This window comes from Tursiops truncatus, chromosome 16 (genome assembly GCF_011762595.2).
Source record: "Tursiops truncatus isolate mTurTru1 chromosome 16, mTurTru1.mat.Y, whole genome shotgun sequence".
Taxonomy (NCBI): Eukaryota; Metazoa; Chordata; class Mammalia; order Artiodactyla; family Delphinidae; genus Tursiops; species Tursiops truncatus.
The window spans coordinates 77,305,648-77,332,172 of NC_047049.1; the positions used below are offsets into that span (position 1 = coordinate 77,305,648).

Here is a 26,525-nt window from a genome sequence, read left to right on the forward strand (position 1 = left end):
TCTGCACTACGTTCTGTGTGTAGGAAATGCTGCGTTAGTGCTACGAAGAGAGTACTTCGGGAGCTCAGGTCGGATTGTAACCTCCCTGAGGGTCGTTACTGGGGAGAGCCTCACCAGGCAGTGACATAACAGGCATTGCAAATGAGAGGAAAGGAGACATCCAGGACTCGGGAAGAGGCTGAGCGTGGCTGTGCCAGTGCAGACATGCCTAGCGTGGTCCTTCCTGGTTATTATCTTCCAGCAGAGGTGCTGACCAGAAGTGTAAATGTTTGGGTTTACAATGAAGGGGGAAATCGTACATGTTTTTTTGGCCCCTCCAGGTTGTAATGATTAGAAGTATTGCCTCTTAAAATGGGAAGTAGGGGGCTTCCCTGGTGGCGCAGTGGTTGAGAGTCCGCCTGCCGATGCAGGGGACACGGGTTCGTGCCCCAGTGTGGGAGGATCCCACATGCCGCGGAGCGGCTGGGCCCGTGAGCCATGGCCGCTGAGCCTGCGCGTCCGGAGCCTGTGCTCCGCAGCGGGAGAGGCCACAACAGTGAGAGGCCCGCGTACCGCAAAAAAAAAAAAAGGGAAGTAGGTATAATTTTTACTCTGAAATAGAAAAATAAAGCAAGCAAGCCTTAAGAGTAAAATGGATTCTAATCCTCAACTAAATTCTTCATTATAAAAGCAGCAAAGATGGGAGATTGTGAATTGTGAAGTGTTACAAAGGTTTGCAGAAGGAAATCGCAGAAAATGAAAAGGCAAGGGAAAGAGGTTGTGAAGGTCTTGGAGATAAAGTAAAGCACGGATGTCGAACTGCAGTCGTCTGGGAGCCACTTTAAGAGAACACGGTTTTTACAGATCTTGCTTTGATAGTCGTTTCTTATAATAATACTTCTTCTTAAATACACTAAAGGTAAAACACAAATAGAACACTAAATGTAAGTTCTTTATGCTCAGAGCTCATATATATCAAATTTGCATGTTAAATACAAACAAAACTTATACAACTAGTAAAAATGAAATTTAAATTTTAAAACATCAATAGGAGAAACAGTGTTGTTTTGCTGAACCCAGACCACCAGTGTTGTGTTTCATAGTTGAAAGCTGTATTTTTTGTTTTGTGTTTACTTGTCAACGAAACTCATATGCTTTTGAAGCCTTACAAATCATTTTAGTCATTGTCATTACCAGAGTCATTATTTTTAGCTAGAATCTATTATTTTAACATGTCAAAATAACAGTACGTCCCTGAAAAGTAATAAACGCCATTTAATTTGCCACTATACTTATTGCTCATTAACTAGTTGAAGTTGGCAAGTATGAAGGACCTGAGCAGTATGTCTCTTTGCAGTGGGAACGTGTACGGACCTGCCTCCTCCCACCCCAGGACCTTCGCACTGGCTGTTCCCTCCGCCTGGCGTGCCCATCCCCAGATAGAACCCCAGTTTGCTCTCTGTTTCAGTCAGGTGTCTGCTCAGACATTATCTCCGCAGACAGTCTTACCCGACCCCCGTGTCTAAACGGGCAGCTCTGTCACTCTTGGTCCTCTTCCCCTTCTTTGACTTTCTTCATAGCACTTGCACCAGCTGACATCTTGTGTATGTATTTGTTTAGTTGTTGTCTGCCCTGCTTCCCAGCTATCAGACAGCTCCACGGGCACTGGGACTTCATGTGTCTTGTTCATCACTGTGTCTAGCAACCAAGAACACATATTTCCATATGCTAAGCACGGGGGAAGTAAAAAATTATAAAATAATTCTTGCCCACAAAGGGCTTATAATCAGGCTGCTTTCCCTTACTCTGTTTGGAGTTTAAATTAGAAGTGATTCTATATTTACTACCTTTTTTTAAATTGTACTTTTTACTTTCCTCGGTTGTAGAGTCCTTTGTCATGGATAAAAGGCTTGAAGTGGGGGGAGTATGTCGGTTCCCCAAGTGCCCCAGTACCTGTGGTCTGCTTCAGCCAGCCGCACGGAGAAAGATTTGGTTCTCTCCAGGCGCTGCCCACTAGAGCAATCTGCGGTTTGTCCCGAAATTTCTGTCTTCTGATGACGTACAGCAAAGAACAAGGTAAAATCAAACATGAAAATCGTCCTAGGCATGTCTTTCATGAGATCTGAATGTTTCCCCTCATCTGTGCTGCTATTTTGTTTTATTTCTGAGTTTTCTGAGTCCTTGGCGAAAAACTAAACTCAAATCTGTGTTCATTTAATGCAACGTAGGAATTAAAACATAGTACGTGAAAAAAATGGGAACTAAATGCAATGTCACTTGAAATGAGAGGAGACAAGAACAAATGTCTCACAAGATGAAAACATTAACAGTTTTATATAAATGTACACTTTGAGACTCTTGAATTCCAGAATAGACAGACTTATGTGACCAGCAAATCTAGTACCTCAGAAGAGACAAGCATGAGATTAAAACACAACGAGGAAGTCATGATAGCCTTGAAAATAGGTTTTTAAAATATGTATGTCTGGAAAGCAATGTTTTTCTCACCTCTCTGTGCACTGACTCACTGAAAGCAACACATGGAAAAGTGCTGTCAGTAGAGGCCCTCTTCATATTTCTAAATGTCACCTACACCGTGGAAAACTAGTGACATTTTCCGCTCAAGTAATCCCTCCGTCCTCCCAAATTAACCGTTTTACTTAATGTGAAAGAACTCTTCCTACGTCCTAGGCATGGGCTTTAAACACTAAAATGAATGACTGAGGGTACCCATCTGTTCGCATCAGGTGTGTGCAGATTTGCCCGGAAGTCTGCGTGTGGACCAGACACGTCTTAGCGTTCCGCGCTGTTAGTGTTTAACCTTGCGTTCTATGCACTGTGCTCCTCGGTCCACATGGCCTCCCACCCCACGGAGCACCACAGTGCAGAGATGCCAGGACCCATGCCAAACATCGACCACCTAAAGGAATTCAGTGTGCTGGCTGGGCCACAGTTCTTTTAGACTCACTCTTCATTCTGTCATGAAATGAATGATCGATTGCCTTTATAGTTGTCGGTAATAAAAGAGGCTGCGCGCCATTTTGTCTAAGTTTAGTGAGCTAGGAGGAGAAGGTAAAAGCTGTTTGATCATCGCTGGAATATCAGTACTTTATTCTCACTAGGACGTTGCAATTAGCTATGAGGTATGTCACAAGTAATTTACTACTAATAATACTTAAAGTACCAAAATGCGTGAGTAATTTATCTTTAAAAAATTAATTAGGGTGGATTGAAGTTTATCTCTTTAGAGCAGAGAGAAAGGGCTGGTATTATCATGCTAATGATGGGACTTAAATATGTCCAGTATAATTGCTAACCTGTCTTATTTGTGCCACTTCAGTCACAAGCCCTTAGTGGCCCTTAATAGCTGTGTTCATTCAGATTACACTTTATTTCCTCATAGAATGTATTTGGGATTTATCAGAATCTAGGTGTGTCCAGGGAAGTGGTATCATACAAGTTACAGCCATGGCCTCGGGCGGCACGTGCCTGAGTTTGCATTCTCGTTCTGCTGCCTAATACCTGTGTGATCTTGAGAAAATGACTTACACTTTTGGAATCCTGGCTTTTAATCTATAAAATGGGAGTAACAAAAGGACTTATCTCACTGGGTAATTCACTGTAAGGATTAAATGAAATAATATAAGGAACGACTAACACAGCGCGGGACTCATTCTAAGTGCTTAATAAATAAATGCTCATCGGACAGTTAGCACCCTGGGGCCAGGGGCCGTGTGAGTGTTCACTGCTGTACCCAGCGCGGAACCGTCCACGGGGCCATTTCGGAGAGGCCTGGACTGACTGGGAGTGCACCTGGCAGATGGAAGGCCATGTGTGTTAGGCACTGCTGTGTCAAATAACTGTGTCATTTTGCTTAGTTATATATGCATGCTACAATATAGCAACTAAACCCCCATGGTTTTCATGATCTTTAGCCCAGTATAGGCCAATTGCTTGAGAACTGACAATGCCTCAAAATTGCCTGAGGTACTTTTTTTCAAAATATATTGATACTTGGTTGGGTCCCATTGAAGACATACCGCTTCGGAATCTCTGGGGCTTGAGCCTAAGCCTGTGCACGCTACAAAAGCCATTTTCTTGCAAACTCCTGCTTAAGATCCACTGTTCCAATAGATAAAGCAGAAGTTTATTGTTCTTTTTTAAAAAATATGGTGCCTCTTGTGTTGCTGGAATGAGAAACCAGGAACAGTTACTGAGTTCCTACTACATGCCAGTCTTTATGGTGGAATTTGCAAGGTCCCAAGGCTCATGAAGTGTGGTTCCTTTCCATAGCAGCTTATGTAGAGAGGAGTTTATACTTAACAAGGATATCCCAGTTTCTTTATTGCAAAAGTGATGTCCACGTTTGGGATTATACTCAACAAAACAAAAAAATCTGTGAATTACATTTTCAGTGCGCTGTTGATTCATTCGACAAATATTTATTTGTTTTATTGCTTTATATGCTGGGTATTATGCTAGGTACTCACATTCTCTCTCCTTAAGGAACTCAAAGCTCCTAAGTTTCCAGGGCAGCACCAGCTATAGCATTTATGCTGCATTTGCCCTAGTCAACGTGCCAACAAGGCGTAGATCATGAGAAACGCTGATGTCAGGAGGTCCAGATCTTTATCCCAAAAGGACATAATACTGTGTACGGGTCCAATGAGAAAAGAAAAGAACCTTGTTAAACGAAGGTCTCCCGTGCAGTCCTTGCAGTTGAAAGGATTAAATTATCCCTTCTCAGGATTGCTTCTGCTCTAGCAATGGTCCCTTTCTGGTATTAATAGTTGTCCATATTGATTTTTCAACAGGGTATCTACATTTTTTAAAACATTTTCTAGTTCATATTTATTGTTAAAAGTAAGGTGTCACAGAACATGAATAGAGGAAGCTTGATTATCACTGTCTTTTATAAAGATTTCTTAACAGAAATTTTAGTACTAAGTCATATAAATCCCAACCAAAACACCACAGGTGAAAAAGAATACAGTTCCACCCTTAGAATCCCATTAACCTTAAAGGAATAAAACTAACACAATTGGGTCCATCTTATGGATATAAAGATGCTTTTGCACTGGAATGACCATGTTCTGCTGTGTGAACTTGAGCCTTTAACCTGCCATTGTGGCCGGCTGTCCAGTAATAACGGAGCAGTGGCAACTGATGCTTTTATTTCTCCTCCTTGAGGTGTGAGAAGCATGAACAGTACTGACATTCAGTGGTCCGCCATCCTGAGCTGGGGATATGCTGATAACATTCTAAGGTTGAAGAGTAAACAGAGCGAGCCTCCAATAAACTTTATACAAGGTTCACAGCAGTATCAGGTAAACATTTCCATGAAGTACTTTATAATAATAATTAAATATAATGCTTTAAGAAGGAGTCAGACTGATGGCAGCTAGTCCAGGAGCTGGTGATGCTGGATATATGCCTTGTTTACAGCGCTGACAGATCCCTAACTGCCGCTGTCTGTGTCCCCAGAGTTTGTCCTCTACCCAGTCTCTTGTTGAGCCAGCATCAGCTCATGGCTCAGTATTGGAACAAAATCAGCATTGCTTTCTTCTCAGTGTCCACTTACCTTTTGTTACTGTGTCATTTTCTTTCTTTCTCTTTCTTTTCTTTCTTTCTTTCTTTCTCTCTTTCTTTCTTTCTTTCTTTCTTTCTTTCTCTTTCTTTCTTTCTTTCTTTCTTTCTTCCTTCCTTCCTTCCTTCCTTCCTTCCTTCCTTCCTTTTCTTTCTTTCTTTCTTCCTTCCTTCCTTTCTTCCTTCCTTTCTCTTTCTTTCTCTCTTTCTTTCTCTCTCTCTTTCTCTCTGTATAGCTGTGTTGGGTCTTCATTGCTGTGTGCGGGCTTTCTCTAGTTACGGCGAGCGGGGGCTACTCTTTGTTGTGGTGTGCAGGCTTCTCATTGCAGCGGCTTCTTGTTGTGGAGCACGGGCTCTAGGCATGCGGGTTTCAGTAGTTGTGGCACAAGCGCTCAATAGTTTGGCTCACAGGCTCTAGAGCACAGCCTCAGTAGTTGTGACGCATGGGCTTAGTGGCTCCGCGGCATGTGGGATCTTCCTGGACCAGGGCTCAAACCTGTGTCCCCTGCGTTGGCAGGCAGATTCTTAATCACGGCGCCACCAGGGAAGTCCCTTTACTATGTCATTTTCAATAACCAGAGTGCCATGTTCTATACCTGGCTTTTTCTAAATGAACCGGGTATTTAGGCATCACAACATGGTAGAAAGAGCCTTGGAGCTAACTGTAGCTCTGTGATCTGTGTTAGTGTCCAGCTCTGTTATTTACTATGTAGCCTTTGGCAAGGAATTTAACCTTACCCAACTTGAGTTTCTTTCCTCTTCTCTAAAACTGGGCTAGTCATACTCCCACCACTCTCTCATAAAGCTGTTGTAGAAATGTCTCCAGTGTTTCTGAAAGTGCTTTGTAAACTATAAAACACCATGTACACACACACACACACACACACACACACACACACACACACACACAGTACTGCCATAACTTTTTCCGGTACTAAATTGTATGTTAAACCTTCTTTCTTTGACTGTCTTTCCATAGGAAGTTCTTTTACTGTTTTCTGACTTCGTTACCTGCATAGCACCTGGTGCCTATTTATATAGTCCTAACACTCGTCACCATTCCCTGAGCACTTTAAAGATGGAGTCAGCTACTTTTGGGGAATTTTTGGCAGTGAAAGAAAGGAGAGCAATGGCTTGTTTGCTTAGCCTTCAATATGCATGGGAAAAAAAGGTCACTGCCTTTTGTCATCTGGCTTACCAGTAAACTAACAAAAGTAAGAATAAAGGACAGTGAAAAACAACCTTATTATAAATTTTAATAAGAATTTAAGCACTGAAAAATTATTTCTATCATGTAAAGTTGGGCACAGAAACATCATTAAAGATGAAAAAATACTCTCATTAAGTCCTTTTAGCAAAACAGGATGATTCAGATTTCTAGCAAACACGGTGTGATAAAGTACTTCCGGTCAAGTGCCTAACTAACTAGATAAGAATACCATATTTCATTTTGTTCTTAGAAATATGTTGTTCACTCATTGGTTGTCTAGTATGAGAAAATTTGTCCAGGGTATTATCATATGAAGACTCACACTCTGAGATTTCACTTATCTGATCAATTTCATCATCATCATTACAGATTAGAGTCCTGCTGTCTCTTAGCCTTTATCTTCTGATTGATCTCATAATTGTGAGGCATGTTTCTGTCAATTTTCTTCTCTTTTCTATTATTGCTGGAAAATGAAAAATTCTCAATTTCCGACTGTGTTCGATGACAGCTGAAAGTAGACTACAGAAATGGTGTCTTTGGTCTTCTTTTATACTTTCTCAAAAGATGACAGCATTCTTTTGACAATGCAATAAGAAAACCAAAAGATGACAATTTAGGGACTTCCCTGGTGGGGCAGTGGTTAAGAATCCACCTGCCAGTGCAGGGGACATGGGTTCAAGCCCTGGTCCGGGAAGATCCTACATGCTGCAGAGCAACTAAGCCCGTGCGTCACAACTACTGAGCCTGCACTCTAGAACCTGCGAGCCACAACTACTGAGCCTGCGTGCCACAACTACTGAAGCCCATGCGCCTAGAGCCTGTGCTCCTCAATGAGAGAAGCCACCGCAATGAGAAGCCCGCGCACCGTAACGAAGAGTAGCCCCCGCTTGCCACAACTAGAGAAAGCCCATGTGCAGCAACAAAGACCCAATGCAGCCAAAAATAAATAAATGAATAAATAAATAAATTTATTTTTTTTAAAAGGTGACAATTTATTTCACATTTTACATTATCCTTCCAGGAGATCCATCATTCTTCCATTTTCTTATTTTGTTTGTTTTGTTTTAGCATAGTTGGGAATAATTGAAGAGTAGAGATGAAATAATTCCTAGGATGATGAAATAGCAAAGTGTTTCAAAATAGAGGAAAAAATGAGATTATTGAAATCCTAGAAATGTAACTTAGGTTTATAAAAGAGTTCAATCGACCCATATGGTAATTGCAAGACAGAATGAGTTTTATTCTTCATATAAGAAATAGGTACATTTTCTTTTTGCTTTTTGGAAGACCTCTAAGAAAGAATAAAAATTATGAAATATCAATCTTTACAAATAGAACTATTCAAGAAAGAAACTCAAAGGATAAAATTAGATCCAATGGACTCTGAAGATATATTGAGAGTTAAGAAGAGTCAGGCTCCAAGCAAGTCAGTTTTCAAGGTAGCAGACACTTGAACACGTTTGCAGGGCCGGGGAAGAAGCCAGCAAATGACAGCTTGAAATTCTGACAGTTGTTTGAGAAACACCGGGGTGGGGTGGGGCTGGCCTTAGAAACAGAGGGGCTTCTCTAAATCAGGAGGCGACACCGAGACATTTTCAGGCCCAAAGGAGGGAAAGGGATGAGGTCTGTGGCTGATGACCGCCGTCTTCTTAGTGAAGTGAAGTGTGTGGGTATTGCTGACCAGCCGACCGACCAGGAGAGGTGGGACTGGAGAGGGGGCAGAGCAGCTGGGGACAGCTGCTGGGGTGTGGTGCTGGGGGTCCGCTAGTGCCAGAGGAAGACTGTCAGGCCGAGCAAAGAGGTGAGCCCACCTTGAATAGTGTCGCCATGGTTGGGACTCAAGGGTTTATAATCCTCAAGGAATAATCCCAGATTTTTTTCTCCACGTTTATCTTTCTTTCTTCTCCTATCTAGCAATCTTTAGAACTGTTAGAAGCAATACCTCTACTTATATATATACTCTGTTTCCCTACCAAAGACAGAAAAAGGAAAAAAAAAATAAAAGTAAAAATCAGGTACATGCATCTCTCACACACACACACACACACACACACACACACACACACACACACACACACACACACACACACACACACACCCCCTCTCAACCTTGGATCTAGTCAATCCTGGATCATTTTGTTTAAATTTCTGAGGAACAAATGGCCCTGTGTGTATTTGTGTGTGTGTGTGTGTGTGTGTGTGGACACAGAAAAATGTAAAATCATAGACAATGCATTGTAATACATTTTAATTTGGAAACAGCTTTTAGAAAGCTTTAAGTTACAGAATATTATTATATCTTACACCATTCTAATCATTTCAAGTAAAATGTTTACCTTAAATTTTGTGATCATATATTTTTAAAATAATTGTCAGAAAAGTAGGAGCATTTCTCATGCTTTTTAAACATGGTAATCTTTGATTTGTCCTTTCTCTAGGTGACTAGTTGTGCTTGGGTACCGGACAGTTGCCAACTGTTTACTGGGAGCAAATGTGGTGTCATCACAGCCTACACAAACAGATTCATGAGTGGCACGGTAGGTCCTGGGCGCGTTTTGTGGGATTTTCATGTTAGTGAGGGGAAGAAACCCTTTATGAAGTATAAATTTGGTATAAGATTAAATTTTTTGTACATTAATCTTTTGTACTTTAATCTTTTCACATAAGCTCTTAAAATGTAAAAGGTCACATGTCTAACTCTTTAATTTTAGGCTTATTAAGATCACAAAAATTTTGAAAATAACCGTAAAGGTCAGAGACAGACAGTATTTTGAGTTATGACCTGTTTTGAGTTTAGGCTTTTTCATGGCATTTTGATGCTTGCTTGCTTTCATTCTCGGTATCAACCTGAGTGCTTACAAGTATCCCACAATATTCTATAAAAGTTGGAAGTACAGAACTTCTAATGTTCAACATTCCTGTGCCCTCTGGGTGAATTAAATGACAGAAAAATCCAAGTAGCCAGTCTTGATTTCTACCACTTACTGGAAGAAATTTTTTCATTCACTGAATCCTTTGGATTTGAGAGTTAAATTATTAAAACACTCTAGTGAAGAAGACATTATGCAATACTTCTTTTACTCTACTGTCATTCCTTTTTTTTGTTTTTTTGCAGTAACAGTACTTACTTTTTTAAGAGATTAAACCTACAGTATTTTAGTAGTTAATTAAAGAAGCAATTCCTAAGAGGCATTTCCACTGTAGGTCTGTCATTCCTTTCTTGAATCAGCTGTCTGAGGTGCTGTTGAGGATTAGTGGCAAGTTTAGGGTGATAACTCAGTGATTATCATTCTAGTCTAAAATGTGCTCTGTGCTTTATTTTAATTACAATTTTCTGCATTATTTTATAAAACATGTTTTACTGGGTGAAACCTGTATTTCTAGCATAGGGTGATGCTCAGTTCCTTACTTTTCTGTCCAAGTTTATTCTCTTTTAAGCCCTTGTTAAGGTTCTTTGCCACGATCCTTGGGGTATAAATGTGACCATAATATTGTTTCTGTCTCTTAGTCTAAGGAGTCATTAAAATGTTTGAAGCAGGAGTGATATGATCCAGTCAGCATTTTAAGGCCATCACTGTAACGCCTACAAGGAGAATCGCTTAAAAGGGGTGTGGGGCTGGAGGGGAGGGTACCAGTTCAGAGACGCTGTAGTGATACAGGCCGGCCATGGTGAGGGCTCCGTGTCAGGAGGTTGGCATGTACAGGTTATTGCAGGACAGTGAGGTTGTGCTCTAAGAAAGATTCACACACAGCTTAGAAGAGCCACAAGTGGGACCAACCAGATGTCAGGGAGCCTGAAAAGTTACACATGAGCTAGATCTTTTTTGTTTGTTTGTTTTTGTTTTTGTTTTTGCGGTACACGGGCCTCTCACTGTTGTGGCCTCTCCTGTTGCGGAGCACAGGCTCCAGACACGCAGGCTCAACGGCCATGGCTCATAGGCCCAGCCGCTCCATGGCACGTGGGATCTTCCCGGACCGGAGCACGAACCCGTATCTCCTGCATCGGCAGGCGGACTCTCAACCACTGCGCCACCAGGGAAGCCCCCCACATGAGCTAGATCTTAAAGGACCATTTTACTAAGTGGAGAAAAGAGGAAAGAGTATTGTAGCAAAGTAAACCAGCACATGGAAACAAAGGCATGGTAGTTTGGGGGATGGCAGATACTTTTATGTGTAGTTTAGAGTAGAACGTGCTGGGAGGAGTGCCACATTCAGGGCAGGAACAGTAGAGTGAGGTGAGGGTCTTATACACAGGCCACAATAAGAAGAATGCTAGGGGGTCTGAGCAGAGAGGCGCCTTCACTTGTGGATTGTCTTCTGTTTTCTCCTTTTTACTCCCCAAGGCCTAAAGTGGATGTTAATTTTATAATATCTCTAATATTTACCACTGCCATTGCCTTTCACCTTCTGAGTTCACCCTGTTTCCTTTTTTCTACAAATACATTCTAATCTCTGCTGCTAGAGCAGTTGTCTGCTTGTACACTCAGATCATTTGCACCATCATAGACACCTATTTAAAAACTAGCTTCATCTTTTGTTTTTTATTTCCTCTTGCTTTCCCCAACACTATGAACAGCCTTGCTCTTAGTTTTCCTTACTTCCATTCTTCCTATAATTTAAAATTGTAATTGTACGCTAGCACAGTATACAGTATTGGTTAAAAAAAACCAAAGATTAAGCTGTACTCGGTATAGGAGTAATTTTGCACAACATAGCTTTGAAATAGATCAAAGATGTAGCTATTATCATTTGAATACAGCAAGACACATGCTTCTTTTAGTTTGAAGTTATTGTGAAGTCTTAGGTTGCTTACCTTTCCTCAGTTCTGTATTTGCCTGAAAGTGGATTTTTTCAATTTATTTGTAAGGGTTTTCTTTTTCTCCTAAGTATTAATAGTATTAGGTAATCAAGTCATGAGATTAATAGTTACTATTTAAACCATGTCCAAAATTGTATCTTAGCTGTGTGGTTTTATCATTGTTTGATCTGAGAGAAGGTTACTTGGGTTTTTGTAGATGTTGTTGTTGCTTTTTATTGGGGACCGTCTCATCATTTTGGGGTCCCCGAAGCTGCAGATGTGACCCTATGCCTGTGAGGTTGGCAGGAAACACCTCATGTTTACTAGCTTCTGTTCTCCCAACCCGCTGAAGGCCATGGTTCTAAAAGTATCTGTGCTCTCGTTTGTGTTGGCCTTGACACATACGAAAGACCACCTCCCAAGCACCATATAGGATATGACCAAAATAATTGTTGTCTGAAAATATTTTCGAGGGAATCTTATGAAATACTTTCCTGAGCTAGTGAAGCATATATAACTTTGAGCATTGTGAGTTTCTGTTGACTATCCCAAGATAGTCTGCTAAAATGCATTCTACATGTGTAATGACGAATATGTTGCTTGGTTATAGGGAATGGTTATCTATAAGCCATTTGTATACAGTATTAGAGAAGAATGTCTTCTAAAAGTGATAACTGGTTTTAAAATAGTTGGTCTTGAGTCATTTTTTCACTAATTAAATAGTGTGGCCACATCATCTTCATATAAGTGAACACCTGTATTTCTGTTCTCTAAATTGATGGTGGTTGGAGAAAATATATGCAGTGTATCAAGGTAGTATTACACCATTCAAGAACATTTTATGAAGAAGTAGGCCAGCACAAGATTCCTGTTCTACCCATGGAAATTATTTTCTGATCCATCAGGGAATCATCTAGTAACACTAACACCTGCAATCATTTTAAAGTGAAAAATCTATAAAATTTCAATAACCACTATAGGGTACCTACCTTGTGTTTACCCCATAAATATTATTCATGATCATGAAGTAAAAAAAAAAATACACACACACACATATATATACATACATATATTTATTTATTATTATTATTTTTTTAATAAGCAAGGAGGGAGCTTTAGCTTGAGGGCATTTGTCAATCCTAGAATATTGACACTGTCCTTGGACAGCCTTTTGTGAGAGGAATAGAAAACAACAACAAGGGACAGAGCAAGCTGGGGAGTCCCAAGGAGGCCCTTGTCCAAAAGACTGGTCCCTAAGAGTAAGGATGAGTCAGATAGGACCAACTCTTGCCTGGAATTACAGCCTGGATTGGAATCCCCTGGGTTGTCCAGGATCCTCAAGACTTGACTTTGGGTAAAGCGTCCCTAGCCTGGCAAGGAGATCCAGGTCATCCAGCAGAAGAAACAAGGAGGTACTTGCATTCTATTCCACAAATAGAGGAATTCCTACAAATAATCTTCTTAATGTAGTAACAAATACACAAAACCAAGCACACAGATTTACAGATAAGAAAATGAATATGTGAACAAGTTAAACTTAGTTACAATAAGAGAAATTCAAGTTAAAGCAACCTTGATTGCCGTTTAAAACTCGGGAAATTTTCACAGATTTAGAATGGGAATTGAGTCACAAACTGAAATGCTGCAGAGTTCAAGCAGAGAAGGAAGGAGCTCAGGCCTTTGGGGGCAAGGAATTCTTTGGTCCCAGGGACCCTGAAGAATGGTCTGCAAGGGCGCTGGCACACCCCTGTGGCCCTGCAGGCTCCTGGCCCTGCGGGGAAGGTCACGGAGGAGAGCCAGAAGGGGCCCAGAACCAGGACTCGTGCCCCTGTTCAGAGCCATCTGGTTGCTGTGGTTGTGTGCAGTTGAAGGCCACATGCCCTAGCTAAACAGAAGCCACTGCCACACAGCTCAAGCCAGTGGTTCCAAGGGGAACTGTGAGCCTGGTATCGCCGGGTCATTTGAGTCTTTAAGAATAAAATAGGTATTTTTACGTGAAAAATAAAGCACTTAAAATAGATGAGCTGCAGCTAATAACACATGTTTCAAAAGCAGTGGTGATCAAAAAGGCAAGATGCAGCAGATACCTATAGAATAATTAATACCATATATATAAAGTTTAGCAACATGAAAAACAATACAATTGTTATAGTAACATATAGTAGAACATAAATTCTACATACATGGGAAACAAATACAAAATTCAGGATAATAGTAACTTCTGACAAGAGAGAGGAAATAGGATGTAAAACAGTACACAGACTATGTAATGTTTAATGTTTTCTTTATTTAAAAAATAAGCTGATCTTATAAAATATTAGGATTAGTTTAACTGAGTGGTCAGTATACAGCTTTTTATTATACTTTCTTTCTACTTTTCTATATTCTTTGTATTGAAATACTTTATGACAATAAACTGCTACTCTAATGAAAACAAAGGTTAGACCCTGTGTGGACATCTGGCATCTGTGAGCCATGTGGAACTTGGAACATCAGTTTTCAATGTTTGATTTAGAAAATCAGTCCACAACTATTGATGAGTAATACATCGCCATTGGTGGCATCATGAATTGGTACAAAGCCTTTGAAAAGTACACTCAAGAACTGTAAAATTATTAATATTCACTGATCCACTAGTAGGATACTGGAAATTCTAAAGAAATGATTTGGAGGAGGAACAAAACTTATATACATGAAGGATTTAATTATGACATCTATAATTTTGAAAAAATTTGAAACAATTTTAAATGTCTATAATAAAGGATGCTCAAGGGGACTTCCCTGGTGGTGCAGTAGTTAAGAATCCGCCTGCCAAGGAAGGGGACATGGGTTCGAGCCCTGGCGCGGGAAGATCCCACATGCCGCAGAGCAACTAAGTCCGTGTGCCACAACTACTGAGCCTGTGCTCTAGAGCCCATGAGCCACAACTGCTGAGCCCATGTGCCACAACTACTGGAGCCCAGCACGCCTAGAGCCCGTGCTCTGCAACAAGAGAAGCCACCGCGATGAGAACTCCGTGCACCACAAGGAGGAGTAGCCCCTGCCCGCCGCAATTAGAGAAAGCCTGTGTGAGGCAACAAAGACCCAACACAGCCAAAAATAAATAAATAAATAAATTAATTAATTATTTTTAAAAGGGATGCTCAAGTAAATTATGGTATACTAACTGTATAGAATATTATAACACTTAAAAATCATTTTGAAGACACTGTCAAAAATGGAAAATGCTTATGGGAGAATGTATAAAATACAAAATAGGGAATTATTTGTATGGCAATAATCACAGCTATAAAATACATATGTAATTGGCTAAAGACTGGAAAAGAATAGACAAAAATGAAAAGCTTATTTGTTGATGAAATTATGGTCAATTAAAAATTTGTTAATGTTTAATTAGTTTTACTCTTTAGAAAAAGTTGAACTAGATTGAAAAATGAGATGTTTGAGAAGAATATTTGAATCACTTGGGTTGTTTTTATTTTTGAGATACGACACTAGGATACCTTTCGTCATGGTTTTTGTTTTATACTTTACTTATTTTTTAAATTTTAGCCTTCAGAGATAGAAATGGAGTCTCAGATACATCTCTATGGGCACACAGAAGAGATAACCAGCTTATTTGTCTGCAAACCATACAGTATAATGATAAGTGTGAGCAGAGATGGAACCTGCATCATATGGGATTTAAACAGGTACAGAAATCTCCAACTCTAAAATAGCTACTTTTAATGTTTTAGTTCTTACTGTGAGAAATAGGTGCACTAAAATAATATCTTTATATCATAATAGCTTTAAGCATGAAATACGGACTTTACCTTTGTAATCTTATTGAATTAAAAAATCAGTTAGGAATATAGTCAGGAATGCCTTATAAATAGTAGATACATATACAGTGAGGAAAAGAATTATACAAATAAGAGAATATAATTATATGTAATGATCATATGCAAATTCATGTCTTTGGTCTTTCAGGTTGTGCTACGTACAAAGTCTGGCGGGACACAAAAGCCCTGTCACAGCCGTCTCTGCCAGTGAGACTACAGGTGACATTGCCACCGTGTGTGACTCAGGTGAGCTGGCCCCAAAACCAAAGCACAGGGTGGTTGCACTCACAGTGCATTCAGCCAGCTGGTTACTTCATAGGTTAAACTGTTGCATTACATCTCTCAGGTCCCCACACATGTGTGGGGACCTGTATGTGTGTTAAGACTCCACACTCCCAATGCAGGGGTCATGGGCTCAATCCCTAGTCAGGGAACTAAGATCTGGCATGCCACACAGCAAGGCCAAAAAAAAAACCCAGTAAGGTTGAAGATTGAGTTCATCAATTTCGGCATCTACTTATGCAAAAGTTAGTATTGTCATAATTTAACTTTTTTCTGATATATGTAAGATTGCATTTGAGCACATGTAAGTTAAGCAAATTACTGTTACATAATTATCTGAATTTTCTTTGGTTTTATTTTTCCATCCTTTTTTGCTTCTGCTTTTTTTTTTTTTCGCGGTACGTGGGCCTCTCACTGTTGTGGCCTCTCCTGTTGCGGAGCACAGGCTCCAGACGCGCAGGCTCAGCGGCCATGGCTCACGGGCCCAGCCGCCCCGCGGATCTTCCCAGCCCGGGGCACGAACCCGTGTTCCCTGCATCGGCAGGTGGACTCTCAACCACTGTGCCACCAGGGAAGCCCTGCTTCTGCTTTTTAACTACTGACTTTGCTACCTCCCTCCTGACTAAATGAAAAGAATGATGATCAACTTCCTACATGTGTCTTGCAGTTCCTGTGAAAGAGTAGTATAAAATAATAATGGACGTATAATTTGCCCAAAATTTGCATGGCAAAGATATATCTCCTAATCAAAGGTCTGGCTTTTAGTTTTTGTTTTTTCATGTATACATATTAAAAAACTTGATGCATCCAGAGAGAAAGAACTGTTGAAAAGCTCATCAATTTTCTGTTTGCATTTCCATTAATTGAAAGGATCCTTGGAAGAACTGTTTCTTTTTTTTTCCACTCAGTACAGATATCTTCCACACATCTACAGTGGGTGGTCTTTTATCCTTTGCTTGCATCCTTTGCTTGCATCCTTTGCTTGCATTTTTCATATTGTTTGTTTTTTCCTGACACCAAATGTGTGGTCTTTCCAGACACTAAACAGTTCTCCAATTCTATGACACCAACTGGGTGTCCAACAGTGCAATTCAATTCTGACACTAACTAGTTGAAGTTAGCAAATTTGGGAGTCCCAAGACCCCCCACCAGGTTTGATCATTCTCTCGAATGACTCACAAAACTCAGTAAAACACTGTACTTACTACTATGGTTCATTACAAAGGATAGAAGTGAACAGCCAGAAGAAAAGGTAGGTAGGGTGAGGTCACAGGGTCTGTCCCTGTGAAGTCAGACTGCACCACCCTCCTGGCATGTCAGTGTGCTCATCAACTTGGAAACTCTCCTCCCACTGTTGTTTAGGAGTTTTTCTAAGGTTCCATTCTGTAGGCAGTAGATTCTATCATTGGCCATTAGGAACTGAGCTCAACCTCCCGCCCCTCTCCCTTCCCTGGAAGTGGGAGGTGCTGTAAGTTCTAACTCGGGGTTGGCTTTTCGGGTGACCAGTTCCCATCCTGAAGCTGTCTGGGCCTCCCCCCAGGAGTTATCTCATTAGCATAAAAAAGACAGTAAATTAACAAGGATTTAGGAGCTCTATGCCAGGGACCTGGGACAAAGTCCGAATATTTATTTTTGTACTATACCACAGTAAAACTCTTGTTTTTACAAAACACTCATTCGTGCTTGTATTCAAGAAAAGTAACATCTTCAGTCATGCTTCAAGATTTCAGTGTGAAGTATTTGCCAGTCTTCACCCCTAGTCATAAAATAATGTCATGAAAATATTTTTATTTCCTAATCAGCATAACTAAGGGGAAAGACCTTAAACAGTTGACTTTGGTAATATAAGTGTGGGCAGATTATTGATGACTTTGCTAATTGTTCCTCCTTGATTTATACATTAGTGGCTTTTAGTATGTCACATCAAGAGGGAATTTGGGGGAATCATATAATGATTATTTATATAGAGGTCTCTACTTTCTTGTTTTGGCAACATTTGGAAGTTAGGACTGATCCCGAGGGAACCAAATTTTGTAAAGTTAATTACTTTCCTGCTGCCAGTAGTGATTTATTATATCTGTGATATTACATTAGCTAGTCATATGGGAACACGAAACCAAATTACTTTTGCTTACAATTACCAGCTCACTAGTAGGGTGTTCAGGTGCCCCTAGGTAGTGTGCACAGTATAATAGAGTAATGGCTAGAACATTCTTTCCACTTTGAACAAAAAGGCCTTCTACACTTGTTTGAGGCCTCTCAGTGCATATAGAAGAGGACTCATAAAGAGCAACTGGTATACAGACAGCATAATAAAAATAATGATTTTTTTTAAATTTTATTTTTAAATAATGATTTTTTTTTTAAAAAGAGAGGACAAATTTACGTTAAGTGATCCAGACTGTATTTCATTCTCCTATTCTTATAGTCCAGGAAGGGAAGAAAGTTACCAGATTTAGCCTACGAAAAGTCTTGACACTTTAGTGAGAACCATCCAAGTAACTTTTAAAGCAAAATTTAAGAGAAATAAATACATATGCATGTGCATGTATGTGTATATATAATATATAATGTGTATATGTATGTATACACATATATATTCTCAAAATTTTCTGTATTGGGGCTGAAGATACACTGGCAAACTCATTCCTCCTGATCCTAATTTCCCAGGGCTTATTATGGGATGTGGTTTTTACAGTGATAAGATGTAAAATTTATTAAACTATGTAAATATTATAGTAGATGGTTTCTGTATTTTTTAAAATCATTCTGCCACTATATCAAAATATATGCATTTCAACTAGGGCTCATAGCCTTTTCCTGTGTTGCCAGTGGTACTCTGAAGTTAATATACTATTCTAAGATTCAGAGTAGGGGGTAGTTCTCCAATTTCTTTTAATTCTGATGAAGATGTATAGGAAGAATAAAGATTTTTTTCAGGAATACCCAACTTTCTGACTTTTAGTTGATATGTTAAATTATACATGAAAGCAATCCAGTATTGGGTAAGGGCCTCGATTTTTTTTTAATATATATTTATAATCTTAGGCAGATGAGTGGTTACTTGGTTTTGTGGCAGACCAAGTTTCTGGGCAATCTGCTAAGGTAATTCTTTGCCTGTTAAGTTCCATACCATACTTCAGAGTTGAGGACCACATTTAGATTTTTTATTTTGAAGAACTCAGCCATGCAATAGCTGTGTCTTACAGTTACCAACCCCTACATCAATATTGTTTACGGATATGTATCCAGTGACTTCAGTAAGCCTTTTGACCATACTAGTACACATCCGGTCACTTTATATATTTTTTAAAATCTTTATTAGATATTAAATTCAAAAGAAAGAGTGAAATCTCTACTTACGTAAAAGATGAGTTTATCATCTACAATTGTATTTCTTTAGCATATTGAGTCTCCTATATCTTTTTTTAAATTTATTTATTTTTGGCTGCGTTGGATCTTTGTTGCTGCACGTGCGCTTTCTCTACTTGCGGCGAGCAGGGGCTACTCTTCATTGCAGCGCGCGGGCTTCTCATTACGGTGGCTTCTCTTGTCGCAGCACACGGGCTCTAGGTGCGCGGACTTCAGTAGTTGTGGCATGCGGGATCAGTAGTTATGGCTCACGGGCTCTAGAGCCCAGGCTCAGTAGTTGTGGCACACGGGCTTAGCTGCTCAGTGGCATGTGGGATCTTCCCGGACCAGGGATCGAACCCGTGTCCCCTGCATTGGCAGGCGGATTCTTAACCACTGTGCCACCAGGGAAGTCCCAGAGTCTCCTATATCTTGATGCTTTATTTGGATAATCTCTCCTAATCAATATTCTACAATGGGAAGTAGACCACTGGGCATTTTTTAATCTTTGTGTGTGTATGTGTGTGTGTGTATGTGTGTGGTAAAATATATTTAACATAAAAGCTGCCATTTAAACCATTTTAAAGAATACAATTCAGTGGCATTATTACGTTCACAGTGTTGTGCAACCATCACCACTGTCCGCTTCAAAAACTTTTTCATCACCCTGAACAGAAACTCTGTAACCATAACTCCCACACTCCTCCCTCCCCAGCAGAGCCTGGTAACCTCTATTCGACTTTCTCTCTCTGTGAATTTGCCTATTCCAAATATTTTATATAAGTGGAATCATACAGTATTTGTCCTTTTGTGTCTGGGTTATTTCACTTAGCGTACCACTTTCAAGGTTTATCCGTGTTGGTGCCTATATCAGAACTTCATTCCTTTTTGTGGCTAGACAATATTCCATCGTATAGATATACCACATTTTTGTTTATCCATTCATCTCTTGATAAACATTTGGGTTGTTCCCACCTTTTGCCTATTGTGAATGATACTGCAACACACTAGGCATTTTGGTTGGTGACATTTGAAGGTCTTCCGCATACCTTTAGGTAAAGAAGTATTTCCAATATTTATTTCTTTGCTATAAAATCTTTTCATTTCCTTAATAAAGAGAGAAACACATTGTCTGCTTTTCTGTTAGTTCTAATGGAGAGATAAAATTAAGTGTAGTAACACATTATGTCGTCCAAACTTTACCATGACTCTTAACCTCTGTCTTATCAGTATGAGAATATTTCTCCAAAGAAGGCTGGACACATCACCATGAGGCCCCAAACCACAGCCCGAGTTTATAGAAGATATTAAAGCAATTAGTGCCTCCTCCACCCCCTGGAAAACTACAAAAAGTTTGGTTACTCATGGTCTTTGAAAGGAAAAAAAATTCGTTTAATAAGACATCGATTTGTAAGAGTCAATCTTAGACATTCTGAAGAATTAGCTTTCATTTTTTTTTAAGAAGACATTCTGAAGAATTAATTAGCTTTCATTTTTTTTAAGAATTAGTTTTTAACTCAGCTTTTACTGTAACTTTTTTTTCTTCAGAAGTCCCGGAAGTCACTTCTTATAGATAGTTTCACAGAATATTTTCTTCTCTTTTTGGAGATTGTTTAGCTTTCTAGGTCCTTTCAAATTCAGATTTGGCAGTTTGTATGCTGAAATATCATGACTACAGAAAGATTCATGGTTAATTTACATTGTTGCTCTACCTTGTAGCTTAATTTATTTTCGTTTTTTTCACTGGTCATCTTCTCTAGATAAATATGCCAACTCTGTGTGACTTACAGTGCAGTAGCTCCATTTATACAGTCTTCAGTCGTGAGTTGCCTATAAACTTCATCACTAAAACAAACAAGCTAGGCCCTCAGGGATGCCCCTCTGGGGCCCAGTTTAGGGGGCTCTGTGACACCCACAGCCTGGTGACCTGCGGGTGACTGTGGCATTTTAGCTGGCGGGGGCAGTGACCTCAGACTCTGGACGGTGAACGGGGACCTCGTTGGACATGTCCACTGCAGAGAGATTATTTGTTCCGTGGCTTTCTCGAACCAGCCTGAGGGAGTATCTATCAACGTGATTGCTGGGGGATTGGAAAATGGAATCGTAAGGTAAGAGGCGTTTCTTCTTTCTTTGTGTACTTTTGTCTATACGGGCACAGCAGTTTCAAAAATTGGTTTTTACTATCTAAACATAATAATATTTAGAGATTTAAAATCACCTTCGGATATCGGTTCTTCAGTTCTTCATTTTATTTATAAATAGTAAAGATAGCTTTAGTACATTTTTGAAATTTTATATTGTTTGTCAACTATGAAAGAGTAACAATATGAAAGTACACAGTTAGGTTTCCTTTCTCCCCACCCACCTGGGCAAATTGCCCAGAAGTAACTACTGTTAATCGGTTTATTGTGTTTCCTTCCAGATGACTTTTAACAAGTAAACACATAGGTTCAATTTTTAGGGAAGGAAACTTTAGTTTGCATAATTAGATGATGACTTTTTTCTTCCTCTAGGTTATGGAGTACTTGGGACCTAAAGCCTGTGCGGGAAATTACATTTCCTAAATCGAATAAGCCTATTGTAAGGTAAAACCTCCCTCACCTCTTCTTTCCTTCATAACATACTCTGTGACGGTTTTGTTGGAGAGACAGTAAAGCACACAGAGGTAAAGAAGTGCGTAATGAAAGTCATTATAAACAGCCGGCCATTTATTGAAGCCCAGGATGCCCGGGGCCCGGTGGCAAGAGGAGGCCAAATGCCTGTCTTCATGGAGCTCGAAGTCTGGGTCAGGAGCTCACAGCCCCACAGGCAGGCGTGCTGGGCTCGTGGCCAGGGAAGCCTCCTGAACTTCCAGCAGAAGTGATGGATTTTTTCCCTTTCCTTATGGAAAATCCCATAATGGTGATTGATAGCTACAGGCGTGTGCTTGACAGGACTGCTAAACAACCAGTTACCCTTTGCTCTGTTAACAAATTTGACTTTAAAAACTCAATTGGAAGGAAGGGATTCAAATTCTACTTTATTAAAATAATTTTTAATCCACTAAATGTAAAGTTTAAAGAACCTACATTAATTATGTATTAATGTTACATTTTTTACCCTTTCCCCTTTCTGGGAAATAAAATACCTCCATAAAATAATCACCATTTATTTCTATAGAGAGAAAGTGTAGTACTGCTGTATTTTTCGAAGTTTCCTATACCCAAGTATTTGTAGTTTAAGTAATCAGCCTAAACAAGAAGGGAAAAGAAAATATGCAAAGAAGGAGCAGAACGTACCGATCCTTTTGGTCCTGGTTTTAGTCTGTATCACTTGGTTAGAAGGAGCTTCACAAACATGCCAGCAGAGCAAGTAAACTACATTAGAATTACAGTCAAAACCAATGAGTTGTAGGCCGTCATTTTGTTTGTCTCTGTGCTCCAGTAAACATATCTTAACCCCCTTACACTGATTTCCATGTGATCACCAATATGCTGATACACTTTTCAGAGACACAATATACAAATGGGATTTTTTTTTCACAGCCTTACATTTTCCTGCGACGGCCACCATTTGTACACAGCAAACAGTGATGGGACCGTGATCGCCTGGTGTCGGAAGGACCAGCAGCGCCTGAAACAGCCAATGTTCTATTCCTTCCTCAGCAGCTATGCAGCGGGATGAGTGAGAACCTTGCATTCTGCAAGGCACTTTAACTCCAAGCTAGATTTGCCGACTTCACCAGTTACAGGAGGTCAAACCCGAAGAACTGGATGACCAAACAAACCATCCAAGTAATGATAAAGTCTATTCATCTGCACAAAATTCTGCAGCCTCACGAGGTCCTGAGAGGAAAGTATTGTTTAGTGATGACCTGGAGGGTGTGTCGGTATGCACTAACCAACAAGGTTTAAGTGTGGCACAGTAAATTAAAAGCATATTCCTAAAGGTTTTTTTCCATAGAGGATTCTAAAGAAAAGATGAGCATCTCTCTATTTCTGTTTTCTATTACTTTCTATTTTCTATTATTCCAAAAAAGCCAGTAGGATTTAAATTGGTTAGCTGTTTGTATAAAATGCTCTAAAGATTATATTTTAAAAGCTTTCTGCCAAGATAACACACCCACCCCACTCCCCCCAAAAAAGGAAGGATAAGGAGAAAGAATTCAGGACTTGATCATTGCTTTCTTTGAGAAGTATGTAATCCAGTAGGTGCCTCTGCACCAAAGATTTTTTGGAATATCTGAATATTTGAACCTCAGTGTTAGGCAGTTTTTGCCTGTTGCCTTCTTAGCTCAAAGTAGAACCAGAATTTTTTGACAGTCACAAACAACAACACAAGTATCTTTGATTTTCAGACACATTCTGTTTCTTCATAAAAATCCTACTTAAAATCCATAACACTAGATATGGAATATCCTTAGTTGAGTCACTAAGATTTAAACACAGTGATAATTCTTTTAATATCTGCCATTTACAGAGCATTAAATACTTAACAATTTGCAATAGAAAGCCTCCATTTCAGAAAAAGTTTGCACAGATATTAATAATGCAGTCCAGTTAAGGCATTTAATCTAATATGCAGGAGGAGTTTTCTTCCCCAAAACAGAATTACAAAAGAAAAGGACACAGCTTACTTCGTTTTAAACAGGAGGCAGAATAATTCTTTTAGGAAGCAGTTTCCACTGTTTCTACTAACCTATACCACTTGAGAATTCTAGGAACAATAGAAAAATCTGTGTACTCCACAGCAAACTTACACATGATAAAGACAGAATTCCTAAAACTCCTGGAATAGTCTATCATGATATTATGGCTCTATTTTTACTTGGGGTGCTGCTTTATTGGCTTTGAAAACACTGTAAAATAAGCTGTTACCATGAGATACAAAGATGTATTCCTGCCTAAGAATTACTTGCGTGTTTGTTATGGAAATTTAATTCATATGGTGTTTACAGAACTACTTTTGTAACTTCCAGACTTTCTAAAACATTCTGCTTAAAAACTGTATAAAATGCAATTGCAAAGTCTCTGCTGTCAAGGTAAATACAAGAGGAAGCAAGTGGCTACGTATGCTCGTAACCTTCAGTTGCATACATAGGTAAGAGCACTTCACGGCTGCACTGAGATCATGGTTTGCACAGACCACCTATTAATTCTGAGGTCCAAATAGGTGCAGAGATGAGACTATTCCTATTCACGTTGAAGTGATTTGCTTTGTTTAAAAAAAAAAAAAAATCGCAGCTATTGTCTAACTTTCATTTTTCTACTGAGAACTTTACATTAGTCCCTTATTAGAATAAGGTTGCTACTCAGTCTTTTTTTTTTTTAAGGCTGAATTTCATCATTTATCTAAAGAGAAAATATGCAAAATGACTGGTCTTGTTAAGAGTGCAATATTATATTTTTATGTAAAAATAAAAATGAAATTGGGGGGATTATTTATTCAGCATGAAACTTAATATGTATATGTTTGAAGCACTTCATAATATGCATGTTGTAGCAAATATTTCTGTAAACTATCACAAGCTCTGTTACCTTTGTACACACTGCCACTTCACAGTGGGGATAAATTTCATAAAAATAGACTTGAGGACCTATTCTCATTGCAGTTTAAATATTATGACCAGATCTCAAACTGGTGGCTGTTTTTGGTAACCCATATAGTAGTTTCTCTCTTTAGCTCCCCTATAAATTTATGTCACTAGAAAAGGATAACTGTCATTTCTTAATTGTGGTCTTTGTGAGAACTTGTATATTTCAATCTTTACTGCCTTTAAATGGAGTTTAGACAGAAGTCCTAAGGTCAAACCACTCTTTTTTTTTTTTTTTTTTTTTTTGCGGTATGCGGGCCTCTCACTGCTGCGGCCTCTCCTGCTGTGGAGCACAGGCTCCGGACGCGCAGGCTCAGCGGCCATGGCTCACGGGCCCAGCCGCTCCGCGGCATGTGGGATCTTCCCGGACCAGGGCACAAACCCGTGTCCCCTGCATCGGCAGGCGAACTCTCAACCACTGCGCCACCAGGGAAGCCCAAACCACTCATTTTTAAAAGGAAAAGACTATCTGTCCCTCCCCCCTCCCCACGCCCAATAGCAGATCTGCACTGCCAGGGCAACGTGCTGTCCGTAACACAGCGTGCATAGTCACAAAATGTGGTAAGTGCTGTGAAGGAAGAGTGGAGGGTCCTCTGAGAGAACACAACCAAAGAACTCAGTCTAAATCAAGAGGATCCAGCAAAGTCAAATTGTTGCCGCTGTCTAATGGATGAAGAGAAATTTGACAGGTGCAGATGGGAGCAGATGTATTCCAGGCAGTACGCGTGCAGACCTGAGGCAGGAGCGTCAGTGAACAGAGGCTCAGGGAGGGAAACACCTCAGCTCCTCTGGTGGGCCTTGCAAAAGGTGGGTGACTTCAACCACCAGCACTCCAGGAACTCAGAAATATTCTTTTTTTTTTCTGCTTTGCATCTGTGGTGTGTGAAGGATTCTCAAGACGAGGGCACACCTGCTTCTACGTGTCTGTTCCCAGAAGAACTCAGGAGCAGCGTCTATCAGTGTAAGCCTGCCAACCTGAATGTCCCCACTTTACCTGCACATCTCAGCTTGACTCTTCCTTTCAGCAACGTTCACTGATTGCCAATTACGTGCAAGCCCAGTACTAGGTGATGGGGGAGGGGAGGGGAGGCGTGGGGAATTCTTTCCAGCCCTTCAGAGCTCATTGCTGGTGATCTGCTTCTCAGTATTTTGGATGACCTGTTAATGTTTTGAATCAAAGAAGAGCTACAAGGGGTTCCGGTTCAAGATGGTGACACAGGAGGACCCTGAGCGCACCCACATCCCGTGGACACCCTGAATCTACAGCTACACACAGAACAATTTCCTCTGAAAGAAATCCAAGAACTAGCAAAGTGACTCTTAGAATCTGGTGAACAAAACCCACATCAAAACGGGTAGGAGAGGCCGAGACGCGCTCTCACCTTAAACCCCACTCCTGGCACAGCGACCCACAGTCAGGGGTGGGCTGGGGGGCTGACGGCTACCAGCTTCTCCCTGAGGAGTGAGGCTTTGACCTCCACATCGGGCACCCCAACTTTTAAGGCCTACCCCTGAGAGATGAACCCCAAAAAACCATCTAGCTTGGAAAGCCAGTGCGGCTGCATCCCCGAGACCCATGAGGCTAGAGCATCTGAGAAGCAGCCCTCCAAGGGCTCTCCAGGACTCACCAGGCTAACGCCCCAGGGCCCAGCGCCGGGGCCGGCACTGAACTGTGCCCAGTCTTCCTGTGTAAGAGGCCTGTTGCCTGTCTTGAGAGCTTCAGCCTGAGGGGCGGGCATTTAACACATTTCTGGAGGCCACTGAAATACGCCCCAAGGACGGCCAAGGCGGCAGGCACCATCTTTGTGCGCGCCCTCTCCTTTCCTGGGGTTGCAGGGATCTCCCAGAAGGGGGGGTGTGCAGTCTGGGGCTCCGGATTTGGCGCTGCCTGCCGGGGGGTGCCCCCTGACCACCTGGCTCTGG

General features: G+C 40.5%; 1 protein-coding gene across 1 annotated transcript in view; it reads left to right on the forward strand.

Moving 5' to 3' along the window:
• The window catches only part of LYST (lysosomal trafficking regulator), a 160,521-nt gene that overhangs the window by 124,031 nt on the left and 9,965 nt on the right, over positions 1 to 26,525 (forward strand). The window contains exons 45-52 of the mRNA XM_073793649.1: positions 1,866 to 2,055; positions 5,170 to 5,306; positions 9,214 to 9,312; positions 15,126 to 15,265; positions 15,546 to 15,643; positions 20,982 to 21,138; positions 21,544 to 21,615; positions 22,555 to 25,957. Of these exons, the coding sequence (XP_073649750.1) occupies positions 1,866 to 2,055; positions 5,170 to 5,306; positions 9,214 to 9,312; positions 15,126 to 15,265; positions 15,546 to 15,643; positions 20,982 to 21,138; positions 21,544 to 21,615; positions 22,555 to 22,693 (1,032 nt within the window). The 3' untranslated portion in view covers positions 22,694 to 25,957. The remainder of the gene's footprint in view (positions 1 to 1,865; positions 2,056 to 5,169; positions 5,307 to 9,213; positions 9,313 to 15,125; positions 15,266 to 15,545; positions 15,644 to 20,981; positions 21,139 to 21,543; positions 21,616 to 22,554; positions 25,958 to 26,525) is intronic.